Here is a 13,731-nt window from a genome sequence, read left to right as displayed (position 1 = left end):
CACACGCCGGCACTCTGAGATCTGCCATCTCCCCCCGCCGCCCCCCCTCCCGGAAGGGGTGCTGACTCCGCGCCCACAGCGGCGGGTAGAAAGCATTTGCCGTGCCCCCGGTTCCGGAGCACCAGCGCCCCCCCCCCCCGCCCCCGGCCGCCGGCGCCGCGGAGCGTGTTAATACGCGGGGGCGGGGGCCAGAGGCATAGTCTCTGGGAACGGCCGGATCGTGGACCGTCACCAACACCGCAACAAGGGGGCGGGGCTCGGGAGGTCCATTGGCGGCTGTGTCGGCCCTTGGGCGCTCGGGCGTGTCCGTGCCCCGATGCGGACACTGTGGCGTGTGTGTGTGCGTGTGTGTGGATGCGGGATGTGGAGGAGCCCGGGTGCGGGGGGCGGGGGGGCATTTGTGTTGGGCTTCTTCCCGCGGCGGGGCAGAAACGGGCCTTCTTTCCGGCGCCGTGTGCACAGACACACACACACACACACACAGAGAGGGAGAGCGCTTCTCGACAGTTTCCCCAGTGGGCGGGCGGCCGGCCGGGCGTTTCCGGCCCCTGCCCCCCCTCCCCCCCCCCCCACCGCTGCCCAGGGCCGAGGGCAACGTCAAACCGTGCACCCGCGCGCGCGCGCAGCTCCGCGGAGCCGCAGTCAGTCGGGAGCTGTGCCCCCTCTATCCCCCAACAGAGGGGCGCCGAGCGATCTCTACAAGCGTCTGGGGGGGGGGGGGGCACAGCAACAAACGCAAGGAATCACCTAAAATGGGGACACGTCGCCGCTACGACGGCGAGACCCGGCCAAGATGCAGGCCCCTCGGAAGTGGGCGGCTCCCGTGTGTGTGCGCGCGCGCGCGCGCGCGCGGAAAACAAGAAGCACGCCTCTCCCTCGCCTCCCCTGACCCTGGGCGAACCACCGGGGGGCGCCCGCTCCTGTTGTCTCTGCCCTCGTCCCCCCCCTCCGTGACCGTGTGTGTGTGTGTCTGTCAGTAGATGTGGGTGGTCTTGTCAGAGCGCCCGACGGCCGGCCCGCCCCCGGCCAGGACTCGCGACTATGTGCGCGCGCGCGCGCGCGCCCCGCGCTAGATGGCAGATCGGCGCGCCTGTCCGTCCAGGGGGTGTATTTTTGTGTAAGCCCTATCCCGGCGTTGGGCTCCCCCCGCCCAGTCATTACCTCCTCCGGCAGCCAGGCCGGCAGGGAGTTTGCCAGGGGGCGCAGGGGTGGGAACATGGCCCCCAGCGGCGCAAGTGCGTGTGTACACACGCGCGTACGCGCGTCTGCATGCGCGCGCTCGGGGGTGAACATCGCACCTGGGAGCCCATCTCCGCGCGCCGCGGCGTGGACCATGCCCATCCCCTGGGTGCGTGTGTGCCGTCCCCCGCCGTTCTGGCGCCCCTTCCGCGAGAGGGCCCGCCCGCCAGCCCGGGGGACCTGGGACACGACCGGCCGGCCGCCGTTAACACCGCCTCCCTAACCGCCGCGGCGGGCTGGACCCTCTAGTCTCTCTCTCTCTCTCTCTCTCTCTCTCTCTCTCTCTCTCGCCCGGGGAGCCGGCTGACAAACCGTTTCCCTCCGAGGGCACGCCGACACGCGAGCAGGGGGGCGATCCCCCTCCCCGGGGCCCGGAACTGGACTCCCCGTTCGGGGGGATAATGGGCCTTTCTTTATTATGCCGCCGTTCCTCTATCCCTCAAGACGACGGACCGTGGTGCGTGGGAGGCCAAGACACCGACGCGCGCCGGAGACTTCGCCCGCCCCCCCCCCCCCCCGCTTCCCCCTCAACACGGCTGCGCGGAGGGGAGCGCCTGCCGGTGCCGCTCTAGCCCCGCTGCGGTCCCCCCCCCCCGGGCGGGCGGGCGGGGAAGGCAGGCAGACGCAAACTGGCGCGCGCCGGGCGCATATTATTGTGCACATCCGCGCCCCCACCCCCTCAACCCCCCGGGGAGCCGGAGCGCCCGAGCAGGGGCGCGGGGGTCGAGAGCGGGTCCAACCGCCTCCGGCCCGCCTCCCTTGTGTGCCGGGCCCGAGGCGGGGTCGGGGCGGGCGGGCGGGCGGCCGACGCCCGGAGGCCGCAGCCAGCGCCGGGACACTGGCCGGCGGGGGGCGGTTATCTTTTTTCGCGACCCGGCGCCCGTCCCGGCACCGCGGATGGCGGCCATCCGTTATCCCTCCCCCCCCTCCCCTTTTGATCCTTCCCCCCTCCCTCTTCCCCCTCTGCGCCTTCCTGCCGCTGTCGCTGTCGCCGTCGCCACCGTCGCCGCCACCGCCGTCGCCACCGTCGCCTTAGCCCCGAGTGCCCGCGCAGCTCCGGCCTTTCCCCCGGTATCCCCCCTTGCCCAGCTCACGGCTCCACACCCGTCCCCTTTCTCTCTCTCTCTGTCTCTCTCTCTCTCTCTCTCTCTCTGTCTCTCTCTCTCTCTCTCTCTCTCTGTCTCTCTCTCTCTCTCTCTCTGTCTCTCTCTCTCTGTCTCTCTCTCTCTGTCTCTCTCTCTCTGTCTCTCTCTCTCTCTCTGTCTCTCTGTCTCTCTGTCTCTCGGTCTCTCCCCCCTCACCCCCACCTTCCCGCCCCCCTTTCTTCCCCACCCTCCCCTCGACGGCCCCGGTCGCGCGTGCGCCTAGGCTGTCCCCACTCGGATAACCCACGCCCACTCTCCCGGTAGACCTCCCCTCGTCTCTCCCCAGGTGTGTGTATGTGTGACCCCGCCTCCCGGCCCCCGCCCCCCTCCCCCGGCCCCGCCTTCGCCTTCGCCTTTTCCTTACCCCACGCCCCGCAGCATGACCTCCACTTCGGCGACCGCCGGGGCGGTCGCCGCCCCGCACGCTGGAGCCGCGTCGCCGCCCCCCGCCGCCCCCGAGGCGCATGGTGACCTCGCCGTCGCCGCCTCCCCCCACCCGTCGGCCTCCTCATCGACCATCGAGTCGGACTCGCCAGGACCCGCCCCGATGGCCTCTCTGCCTCTCCCCTCGCGCGAGGATGACACCTCGGACCCCGAGGAGGACGACGAGGACAATGACGAGGATGAGGACGACGAGGAGGAGGACGACGAGGACGACGAGTCCTACGACGACGGCTCTTCCGACATCTACGTCGATGCCTTCACCGACAATGGCGCGCCACACGCCTCGGCCGCCATCATCGGCGGCTACGCCGAGCACTCGGACCACCATCACCACCACCACCACCATCACCATCACCACTCCGACGGCGGCCCGGCCACCGGCCCCAGCAGCCCCGGCCAGCCGCACCAAACCGACGAGTACAAGCTGATCGCCAAGCTCCTGGATCTGGACGATCCGCGCATGACCGAGGACCTGCTGAATGTCTTCCTCGAGCACGGTGCGCCCTCCCTTTTGTCTCCCCTGCCCCGCCCCTCGCCCGATCCATGCGCGTCACCTTGCGGCGCCCCCCCCCCCCCCCCCCCCTGTCCCATGTCCCGCCACGCTCACCTCTGCCGTCCCCCTTGTCTGTCGGCCTGGCCGCCCGTGTACAGACTCCGCCCTCGAGCAGCTGGTCATGTTCATCACCCGCAATGACCCCACCTACAAGCCGGTGCCGTGCGTGTGCTGCCCTGTGGCCATCCCCCCCCCCCCCCCCGCCCCATTGCTCGTCCACTCACCCCGCGTCGTGGCTTTCTCTCTCTCCCTCTCTCCCCCCCTCCCCGGCCTGCCCCACTGCCCGCACTCTCGGTGGCTGCAGCGGCGCGCCTCCCCGCGAGCGCGACCAGTTCGCCGACCCCATGGCCCTGCGCCGGTCCTACCACGCGATGGAGCTCCTGTCGGATGCCAACTCGCCCATGACCAACAAGCTGATCGTCCACCGGTGCCCGAAGATCCTGCTCTGTCTGTTCCGCATCTTCGACCCCGACTCGTATGGCAACTTCCACCACTTCCGCCGCGTGCTGGACATGCTCCTGCGGAACAACGCCCTCCTGGTGCGCTCGCATGTCCCGGGGTGGTCCCCCTTGCCGTGTCCCTGCATCTTCGGGTTTTTTTCTGCCCCCCCCCTCTCTTGGGTCCTGGGCCCGGCTCTCCTTCCGGCTTCTGACTCCTTCCCCTGTCCCCCCCCCCCTCCCTCCGTTCTATCCACACGCAGGTCATCCACTTGGTGTCTACCAAGATGCCCAACACCGGCGAGCCGCTCATGTCTCGCATGCTTGAGTACGTGCCCCTCGCCCCCCCCCCCCTCGTCCCAATCCATCCTGAAGACCGGCGCTCACACATACACACACACACACACAGCTACCTCGAAGACTCGTCCGTGTCCACGGTCATGGGCACGCTCCTGTTCTTCCCCCTCCCCACCTCCGAGCGCATCGCCTTCTACCAGCGCCTGCGCGAGGTGAACCTCTTCAAGCATGCCGTGGCGCACATCGGCCGGGCGGACCCCTTCGACTCCTTCGCCATCGGGGACTTCCTGGTCCGGGTGATCGACGAGAGCCCGCGCCTGGAGACCGCCAACTTGATCATCAACCACCTGGTCCCGCAGGCGCAGTACGAGCAGCAGCAGCAGCAGGCCCAGCTGGGGGGCCCCGGCTCCCTCGGGGGCGCCGGCGGCCACCACGAGCCGCCGACATTGCACAAGTTCGTCGAGGCCGAGCTGGAGGCCTTCTGCGCGGACTTCCCGGACATGGTCCTCCCGGCGGAGGGCCGCGTGCCGCAGGTGTCCGACGCGTCGCCCGACTCCGAGACCATGCTCGACTGGCTGCTGGACATTGCCCTGTCCCGTGACGCGCACATTGGCAATGCCCAGCGCTCGGTGGCCATGCGCGTGGTGCTGACGTTGCTCGGGAAATCGTGCGTCCTCGCCGGGCCCGCCGGGGGCCGGCCTTTTCATGCCCTCGCGTTGTGGGTCCCTCTTCCGGCCCAGCTCACCCTTCTTCCCCCGCCCCCCCCCCCCACGCCCCCCTGCACAGCACTCCCAACTTCTTCGAGGTGGTCATCCCCTCCGGCAATGGCGTGGCCCTGGAGAACCAGCGCCTGGTCAATGGGCTGCACCCTTTCTACTCGTCCATCTCGCAGTACCTGCGCAACCGCATGCCGGACCTGCTGCGCCTGCTGATGGACCCGTTCTACGTGACGGAGACCGACGCGGAGAAGGCCTCCTCCGGCTTCCCGGTGTCGGTGTCCTTCTCGGCGTACGACGTGTCCCGGTGCTTCCCCTCGCTGCGGCTGGTGGTGCTGGAGCTGATCTTCGAGCTGTACCACGAGCTGGATCTCAACCAGGACTTCGACCAGGCCAGCGATTCCGAGTGCGAAGACCCGGCCGGCGGGGCCATCGATGGGGATGGCTTCGGCGCCGGGCCCGGGGCCACCGGGACCGGCACCTCCGGCAGCCTGTCCGCGCATTTCCTGTACGACGGCGAGCCCGGGGCCCCGTCCTCCTCGTCGGTGGCGCAGCTGCAGAAGTTCCTGCGCTTCCTGGACGTGGACTTCTGGCGCTGCCTGACCACCTGGTTCATCCAGCACCCGCACAACAACCTCTACCACACGCTCTTCTTCAAGCTCTTTGTCACGGCCCTGCGGCATAGCCACCTGTGCGCGCGGACCATGCGCACCATGGTCCTCCGGTCCGGCATCATCGGGGCCATGGTCGCGGCCACGGGGTTCCCCCTGCCGGCCGAGGAGCTGCGCCTGGTCCAGCGCGACTTCCCGGACCTGGACTTCGAGGCGCTGATGGCGTCCGCCGGCGCCGCCTCCTCCGCCGGCGAGACTGTCGACCCCTCGGCCGACGATCTAGACCACCAGCAGCAGCAGCAGGTGTCCCTCTCCGGGTCCGGGGGGGCGGCCGGCTCCTCCTCCTCCTCCTCCGGCGGCGGCCCCGGCCTGTCGTATGACGACCCGCTGTTCATGTTTGCCCCGGACATCAGTGCCGAGGTGGCGACGCAGCCGGCCGCGCCGGTGGACGACACGCATGACGAGCACGCGGCCGGGGCCGGGGTCGTCGGCGGCGTCGGGCTTCCCCGGCAGTCGCCCCCTCCCACGCGTGGGTATGCCCTGCTGCTGTTGAATGTCATCCGCCTGACGGCGGACTCCCTGCCGGAGCGGGCCTTCCTGCCGAATGAGCTGGCCCAGCACCCGGTGTGGCGGCTCTTCCTGCCGATCCTCCGGGTGGAAACCCGCCGGCAGACCCTGTCCCTGGTGGACTTGGTCCGGCGGCGGCGGTCCATGTCGGTGGCGGGCACCGGGCCCGGGGGCCGTGGTGCCGGCGGTGCCCTGGACCTCGATCGTCTGATGGAGTACTCCGGGCATCATGACCTGCTGGGCCAGCCGCCGCTCATGATGGGGTCCTCCTTCCTGGGCGGCGCCGGTGGCGGGCTGCATGATCTGGATGACTACGACTCGCCGATCTACCGGCGGCCGCTGCCGTATGCCGGGCCGCTGCCGGCGCCGATCCTCGAGCACTCCAGTGACTATGGTCTTGGCGGGCAGGACTTCGGTGTTGGCCAGCTGGATGACTATGTCAACCCGTCCCCCTACACCAGCGAGGACCAGCTGCGCATGTTTGTCATGAACTCCTTCCAGCCGGATGAGATTGATTTGGGCTCGCAGTGTGCGTCGTCATCATCATGGCGAGGGGGGGGGGGGCTGTTGGCCTTTTTTTCTCCCTTGCTTTTTTGTGGTGTTGTGCTTTTTTTTTTTGTTGCCCGTGTGTCTGACTCCATCTGCCCCGGTTCTCCTTTTGTGCTATCGCATCTTTGTGTGTTTGTTTCTTTCTCTCTCTCTCCCCCTCTCCTCCCTCCGTTGCCGCGCATGTGCACACATAGTCGCCTACTCGCTCGGCTTCACCGGGGTCTTCCGCGGTGGCTCGGACGCCATGACCGACGAGTAGGAGGAGGAGGACAGCGATGCCGTCTCCGATGGCGGGTACTCCGACGAGGAGGACCCCTTCACGCCGGAGACCAGCGCCGAGTTCGCGATCGGCGAGACATCGCCCGAGCCATACACCGCCGCGGGTCGCGACATGCGCCCGGGCAATGGGGACCTCGCGTCCTACTCGCCGTCGATCCTGGTGGACGCCATGGCCAACCTGTCGGTCAACTCGCCGGCCGGGGGGCGCGGCCTCGGCGGGGCGGTTCTCTTCCCGGAGGAGGAGGAGGAGGAGGAGGAGGAGGAGGCCTCCGACATGGCGGCCGGCCCCAACGCCGGCGGCCAGCTCCAGGTGGATGACCTGGACATCCAGCCGACCTCGGTTTCCTCGCCACGCATGGTCGACGGGGAGGATGGCACGCACTTCGAGCTTCCGGCCGACGGCGGCGACGAGAGCGCCGGCCAGGTGGCCGGTGGCAACAGCAACCTGTCCGGCGGCCAGCTTTCCCTCTCGTCTCCGGCTGGGCCTGGCGACGAGGCTGCCGAGGAGCATGTGCCGACCGCGGCGAAGGACTCCACCGCGACCGGACCGACCAGCCCCAATCCGGTGACCACCCCGGAGGCCAACCGTCCGCCCCGCCGGCGGCGTGGGTCCCGGGTGCAGCCCCGTGCCACCGGCTCCGCCGCGGCCCAGCACCAGTAATCGTCGCAGCGCGTGCGGGGGCCGGGGTGGGGGCGGGGGGTGAGAGGGCCATCGACAGAGCAGTGGCGGCAGCTGTGCCGGCGGGGGGCGGGTGGGTGCGCGCCGGACGGCGCTCCCGACGGCGCCGCATGCGCTCGGCCCCTCCTGACCTTGTTTTTAGTCCTCCAACGCCTCGCGCGCGCGCCCGGTGCGCGCGTGCATCCGCGGGGAGGCGTGGGCCGGCGAGCGGCGTGGATAGCCGAGGGGGGGGGGGGGGGCGGAGGGAGGCCGGCGGATGCGCTCCTCCATCACCCCTGTGCGCGGCTGGACCGGGGCCCGGTGTCCTGCCCAGTGCCGCCCTTCCCCCCCTCCTTCCCTACCCCCCTTTTTTCTTCCCCCACCTCTCCGGCCGTCGGCGCCGCCTGCCCATGTGCTGTCTCTTGTGCATCTGCCTGCGTGTGTGTGTGCCGTCCATGCGAGCATGGCCGCCCTCTCCGTCCTCATGTGCATCCATAGCCGGGCGCCCACGCGCCTCTGTACACACGCGCGCGCAGGTACCTATGAAAGCGCACCGCGCAAACACAAACGCACACAACCCCCCCCCCCCCCCCCTCCCCACCGTGTAGCACACAATATACCCATATAGAGAAAGTGTGGAAAAGCGGGCGGCCGGCCAGCGGCGAGACTGCGCACGTGGGCCTTCTTCTTGCTGGGAGCGGATGCGCGCGGGGGGAAGGGGCTCGGCCGGTGGCGATCCGCGCGCGCGCGCGCGCGTGAGTGTGGGGCGTAAAAGTCCGTATGTGTGTGTGTGTGTGTGTGTGTGGGGGGGGGGGGGGGGGGGGGGGGGGGGGGGGGGTGGGTGTGTGTGTGTGGGGTGGGGTGGGGTTCGGGGGGGGGGGGGGGGGGGGGGGCATGTGCCCCCGCACTGGCCAGCCGGGGGGCGCATGCGCGTGCGCGCCATCCCCGGGGGCCGATCGGGCGATCGCGCGCCTTGCCGGGACACCCGGGGTGGGCCCGTGTCGGGGCTCGGCCATCCGGCTCGCCGGGCCGGAGGGGCGGCCACGATCGCGGGGCCGCGCCTCCTTTGAGCTGGCCACCCGCGGAGGGGGGGGGCCCCTGGCGCCAGGGAGGCCATCACCACGTGTCGCGCCTCCGCCGCTCCCCGCCTCCGCCTGTCTCCGGGCCTCCCTGGTCCATCGTCTCGTTGCCGCTCGCGCGCGTCCTCCCCCTCTCCCCCCCCCCCTCTCTCGCTTCCTGCCCGGCGGAATATATCACGCCTGATGTCGCTCGACCGGACGCCCCCCCTGCTGGTCGAGGGCGCGTGTGACCTGGGCGCCTTCGTCCAGGCGGCGCGCGATCTTGGGCCGGACCTGGCCGCGGCGCTGCGACGCCTGCTTCCAGACGCGCCGGCGCCCGGGGCCGGTGTCCTCTCGGTGGCCTTCGTCCTGGGCAACGACCTCCCCTCGGCCGTGGTTCTCGGGGCCCTGGCGCACCTGGCCGCCATGGCCGCCGTCGGGGCGCCCCTCCTGCCGGAGCTCCAACTCACGCTGATCCCCGACGCGCGGGCCACCGTATGTACATGCATTGCCTCCCCCCCCCCCCCCCTCCCCCTCTCCCCCCCCCCCCCCCCCGTTCCTCTCTCTCCTTCGCTCCTCTCCCCCTCCCTGCCCGAAGGGCCGCCCCTGCGCCCCATGCGTGCGCGCATCACACACACACACACACACACACACAAACGCACGTCCAGCTGTTCGCCCCCTGACATGCCCCGCTCGGCCCTGCGCCGCCCTGCCGTGCCCCGCAGGGGGAGGTCCTCCAAACGGTGGCCTGCGATGCCCTGCCGCGAGCGGTCATCGCCGTGGCCGCTGACCGCAGCCCCGACGGTCGCCCCCGGCTGACGTGCACCCACCAGGCGGACCCCCTGCTCGGTGCGGGGGCCCTGCTGCCGGCCGACCTCCCCCTGGTCCTGGAGCGTGGGCAGGCACCGGCGGGGCCCCCGCCGCCCGGCAGCTCGGCGCTGCCCTTTGCCACGGGCCGGGCCCCCGCACAGGAGGTCCGTTTGCTGACCTCCGGCTCGACCGGGGCCGTGAAGCTGGTGGCGCTCTCCTGGCCGGCGGTATGGCGGCAGGCACGCGCGTGGTTCGACTCGGCCTTCATGCCGGCCGGCGGGCCGGGCCCGGGGCAGGCCGGGCGTCTGCCGGCCGGCGGGTGGGCCTGCCTGCCGGTGTCGCCGCTGGCCCATGCCTATGCCATCAATGCCTTCTTTGCCTTTGCCCTGCCGCTGCTGGAGCTGGCCCCGGCCCAGGGCGACAGGTACCCGCCGGGGCAGCTGCTCTTCCTGGCCGACGGGCCGGCCGGCCTGGGGGCCATGCTGCGCCGGGCGGCCGCCCGCCGGGTGGCCCTGACGGTGTGGGCCTCGCCGCCCTTTTACCGGCGGGCGGCGGCCGCCAGCGGCCCCGGGGCCATCTGCGATCCGGCCCCCGGGGCATGGCTCTACTGTGCGGGCTCGCCGCTGGACGCGGAGCTCCGAGCAGCGGCTCCCCCGGGCCTGGGAGCCCCGCTGCTGGCCAATTACGGCTCCACCGAGACCGGGCTGATCGGGGCCTGCTGGCCGGGGCGCGCGGCCGGGGCGCCTGTCGGCCACCAGGGCGCCGGCCGACGCCGGCCGGCCCTCACCTTTGCGGGGGTGCCGCTTGCTACGGTTGAGCTGCGCGGCCCGGAGGCCGGCGCCTGGCCGGCCGGCTGCTCGCTACGCCACCCGGCCGAGCGGGGCGAGGTGCTTGTCCGGTCGGCCTGGCTCGGGCGCGGCTACCTCCATGCCGGGCAGGTGGTCGCCTTTCCCCTGGATGCCGGGGGCTTCTTCCGGACCGGCGACGCGGGGGCCCTCCTGCCGGGGTACGTGCCCGGCTGGCCGGCCTCACCGGCCTGTGGCCCCTTCTCCGCGGCTGCGCCGCACGCGCGCGCATTGTGTGTCCGATGCTGATCCCCCCCCCCCCCCCACACACACTCGCACCTTTTTGCTATGCGCCAGCCATGACGGGCGCCCGGAGATCTGGCTCGGCGGGCGCCTGCGGCCGGGGCCGTGCCTGCCCGCTGGCGGCGGCGCGCACCTGGACCTCCGCGCGGTGGAGGAGCTGCTGCTGGAGGGGCTGCCCGTGAGCGAGTGCGCCGCGGTGGTGATCCCCCCCGGCGGCCGGGGCGCCTGGCGCCTGGCGGTATTTGTGGCCCCGGCGGCCGTGGGCCACTTGGCGGCCTCCGCCAGCCTGCCGGCGGCCGTGGTCCGGCTTCTTCTTGAGCACCAGCCTGCCCTGGCGGTGGTGCCATTCGGCCCGGGGGATGTGGCGGTCCTGCCCCAGTTGCCCCGGTCGCTGGCCGGGAAGCTGCTGTACTCGGAGCTTGTGCGTGCGCTGCCTGGGGATCGTGGCGGCGCGGTGCCGCCGGCCGCTCCTGCTCCTGCTCCGCCGCCTGCGCCGCATGATGGCCCCCAGCCGGCCGGCGCGGAGGGGCCCACCCCCAGCGGGTAGCGCAGCCGGGCCGGGCAAATGCATGCCAGGGCCCTGCGCACATCTCCCAAGCATGTGTGCGCGGGGGTGTCCCCCGCCTCCGGCCAGGGCGGGGGGGGGGACGGCCCGGCGAGAGTGTGCCCGGCGCCGCTGGCTGTCTGTGTGTTACATATAAAGATCCATGTGCACATGCCCGTGTGTGTGTGTGTGTGTGTGGGTGCATTTCCCGTGGGCCGCCTCCTCGGGCTCCCTCAATCAAGGGGGGGGGGCGGGAGACAGAGCCGCGCGCTGCGGCGGGGCGTGGTGGATGGGCGCAGGGTGAAAAAAAAATTGTTGTGCTTTCTTTTATAGCGTGTCATCCTTGCGCAGGTGGCCATGCTAATCTTCTCTGTATTGTTCCAATTTTTAGATATGTCCAGGTTCCGTAGAACCGGACACCCAATGGCGGGGACGCACGGCTTATATACCCCTCGGTGGGCATACTCCGCGGCACACGGACGCACTTTGAGCCCCTCAGATACAGCATCACGTGTACACACGGGCGCCAGGACAAAGCCCCTCGGCTTTGCGCGCGGCCCCGTGCCCGAGCTGGCCGTGCGGCGGGGGGCCGGGAGAGGACGCCCGCGCCGCGAGCTGGCCGTGCGGCGGGGCCCGGGGCAGCCAGCCACGCTCTCGCGGGCACACCCGCGGCACCGCCCTCCCTCCTGGCTGGGGTGCTGCGGCGGACCGTGCGCGCAGGGGGCGAGGAAGTCGCGCCCGTGTTTGTGCCAATCCCGGCCGCGGGCCCTCCCGCCCGCCCCGCCACCCGCGTCGCAAGATGCCCAGCGCTCCGCCGGCCGGAGAGGTGGTGTCCCTGGCACTGTGCCGGCGCGCCCCCGTGGCTGTGTGTGTGCGGAGTCAGCCTTGTGGCCTACCCGCCGCTTGTTTTTTTTTTTTTCTAATCCACCGCCGCCCCACCTGTCCCCGCACAGGGACCCCTCACAGCGTACAGCTCGGCTCCTCTGCTCGCTGGTCGGAGTTCGGCGATTCCACTTACTGCCCTGGTGCTCATTGGCCGCTTCCTCTCCTCACCGCCGGCCGCGCTGCCCAAGTCGAATCCAGCCCTCTGGGGCGCCCAGCATCCTCGCCAGGCTCCGACCTAGCCACCCCCCCCCCAGCTGCGACTCTTTCACACACACACATGCACCAGCCCTCTCAATCAGGCCGCAGAGAGGATGTCTATCTGTGTGTATTTCTCGCCGTCGCCAGGCACGGCCGGGCACCAGGCAAGCAACTCCCACCCAGGGGGAGCATAGGGGGGCAACGACGCAGGGCGATGGGGCAGCCGCAGCAGGAAATGGCGCCCCGACCGACACGGGCCAGGCGCCACCCACCCCCCGGCACCGGGAGAGGCAGGGGGCGCTTCTAGGGGGTCTCCTCCTCGGCCATGCGGGCGGCCGCCTCGCGCAGCACCGCCTCGGACACCGTCCCCAGGGCCACGAGCCCGCGGCGGGCGGCCGACTCGAGGGCCGATTCGTGCCCACCGCCCGGCGCCCGGAGGCGCAGGCGATCGGCCGTCCGGCGCTCGGTGATGCTAAGGCCCCCGGGCACCCGGGTGGCGCTGCCGGCCGAGTCGGCCGGCGTCGACACCTCCACGAAGCGATTGAACCGGTGCCGCGTGCCGAACAGGCCATCATGCACCTCGTAGTCATCCTCCTCGCCCTCCACGCGGAAGCCCCTGGCCACATGCGACGGGTACCGGCTGTCCACCATGAAGAGGGCCGTCTGGCCGAGGATGCCGTGGGGGTTGACCGGGCGCGCGTGCAGGCTGACCCCGACATTGATGTAGGCGTCGGCCATGGTGGCCCGGCCGGACTCGATGACCGCCCGGCCGGACACCTGCCACGTGTCGGTCTTCAGCGTCAGCCGGTGCGTCCCGTCCAGGTGGTCCACCAGCAGGTGGGCCCGGCCCTCGTCCAGGGCGTACGGCCGCCGGCCGCGGGCCGCCAGCTTGTCCCCATTGACAAAGACCCCGAAGTGCGGGTGGAAGGCCACAATGTCCCGGCCCACGCGCATGCCCAGGCGATTCATGTACGTCCCCTGCAGGGCGTCCAGCCGCGTGAACTGGGCATTCAGCGCGAAGTCCCGGTCCGACACAATGGAATACACCCGGCCGGCGTGGCCGCCAAAGTAGTAGTCCGCCCCGTTGAAGCCCTTCATGTGGGGGTCCTGCTTGCCGCTGCCCTGCTCCACCGGCTGGCAGTTGTCGATGGTCCGGCACCGGGCCGGCTCCTCGCCCTCGCACTGGTAAATGGGGCTGGCATTGAAGATGCACTGCCGCGGGTCCGACAGGACCTTGACATTGCGCCCGGACCGGCAGTCGCTCACGGTCTGGAAGCACCGCACCCGCCGGGGGCACTTGCAGGTCAGCTCGCGCGGCACCCGGTGCCCGGGCCCGCCCGGGGCCGCCGGCTCCGTGGCCGCCGTCTCGTCCAGGGGCGGCGCCCCGATGGCCGGCATCATGATCGCCGGGTCGGCCGCCACATCGGCCGCGTCGGCCACGGTCACCCCGGCCTGGTCGTGGCCCGTGGCCATGGCCGCCGCGTTCGCCGGCGCTTCCTGGCCCTGGGGCACCGGCGCCGCCCCGGCCAACGGGGCCAGCAGCGTGCCGAGGGCCAGCAGCAGCCCGGTCGCCGCGAGGCGCGTCATGGGGCCCTGTCCGTGCTGCGAGTTGGTCATGGTGTCGTCGGGTGGTGTGTCTGGGGGGGGGGGGCG

At 71.4% G+C, this 13,731-nt stretch overlaps 4 protein-coding genes across 4 annotated transcripts; 3 read left to right on the top strand and 1 right to left on the bottom strand.

The window, feature by feature from the left end:
• Nucleotides 1-2,763: 2,763 nt before the first annotated feature.
• Nucleotides 2,764-6,817, top strand: H696_05830 (hypothetical protein; the record flags this gene model as incomplete). The annotated part of the gene is made up of 7 exons (XM_009499631.1): nucleotides 2,764-3,325; nucleotides 3,480-3,543; nucleotides 3,686-3,920; nucleotides 4,082-4,146; nucleotides 4,228-4,782; nucleotides 4,902-6,538; nucleotides 6,753-6,817. 7 exons carry the CDS (start codon nucleotides 2,764-2,766, stop codon nucleotides 6,815-6,817), a joined length of 3,183 nt encoding a protein of 1,060 aa, XP_009497906.1.
• Nucleotides 6,818-7,006: 189 nt separating this feature from the next.
• H696_05829 (hypothetical protein) lies at nucleotides 7,007-7,498 on the top strand (the record flags this gene model as incomplete). The annotated part of the gene is made up of 1 exon (XM_009499630.1): nucleotides 7,007-7,498. The coding sequence occupies one exon, from the start codon at nucleotides 7,007-7,009 to the stop codon at nucleotides 7,496-7,498; it is 492 nt and encodes a 163-aa protein (XP_009497905.1).
• Nucleotides 7,499-8,702: 1,204 nt separating this feature from the next.
• Nucleotides 8,703-11,167, top strand: H696_05828 (hypothetical protein). The gene is made up of 3 exons (XM_009499629.1): nucleotides 8,703-9,048; nucleotides 9,279-10,369; nucleotides 10,506-11,167. The coding sequence occupies exons 1-3, from the start codon at nucleotides 8,758-8,760 to the stop codon at nucleotides 10,996-10,998; spliced, it is 1,875 nt and encodes a 624-aa protein (XP_009497904.1). The 5' UTR covers nucleotides 8,703-8,757; the 3' UTR covers nucleotides 10,999-11,167.
• Nucleotides 11,168-12,381: 1,214 nt separating this feature from the next.
• On the bottom strand, nucleotides 12,382-13,695 carry H696_05827 (hypothetical protein; the record flags this gene model as incomplete). The annotated part of the gene is made up of 1 exon (XM_009499628.1): nucleotides 12,382-13,695. One exon carries the CDS (start codon nucleotides 13,693-13,695, stop codon nucleotides 12,382-12,384), a length of 1,314 nt encoding a protein of 437 aa, XP_009497903.1.
• Nucleotides 13,696-13,731: the final 36 nt, after the last annotated feature.

This window comes from Fonticula alba (genome assembly GCF_000388065.1).
Source record: "Fonticula alba strain ATCC 38817 unplaced genomic scaffold supercont2.14, whole genome shotgun sequence".
NCBI classification, from domain to species: domain Eukaryota; order Rotosphaerida; family Fonticulaceae; genus Fonticula; species Fonticula alba.
Note: the sequence above shows the minus strand (reverse complement) of the source record. Positions and strands in the feature narration are given on the sequence as shown.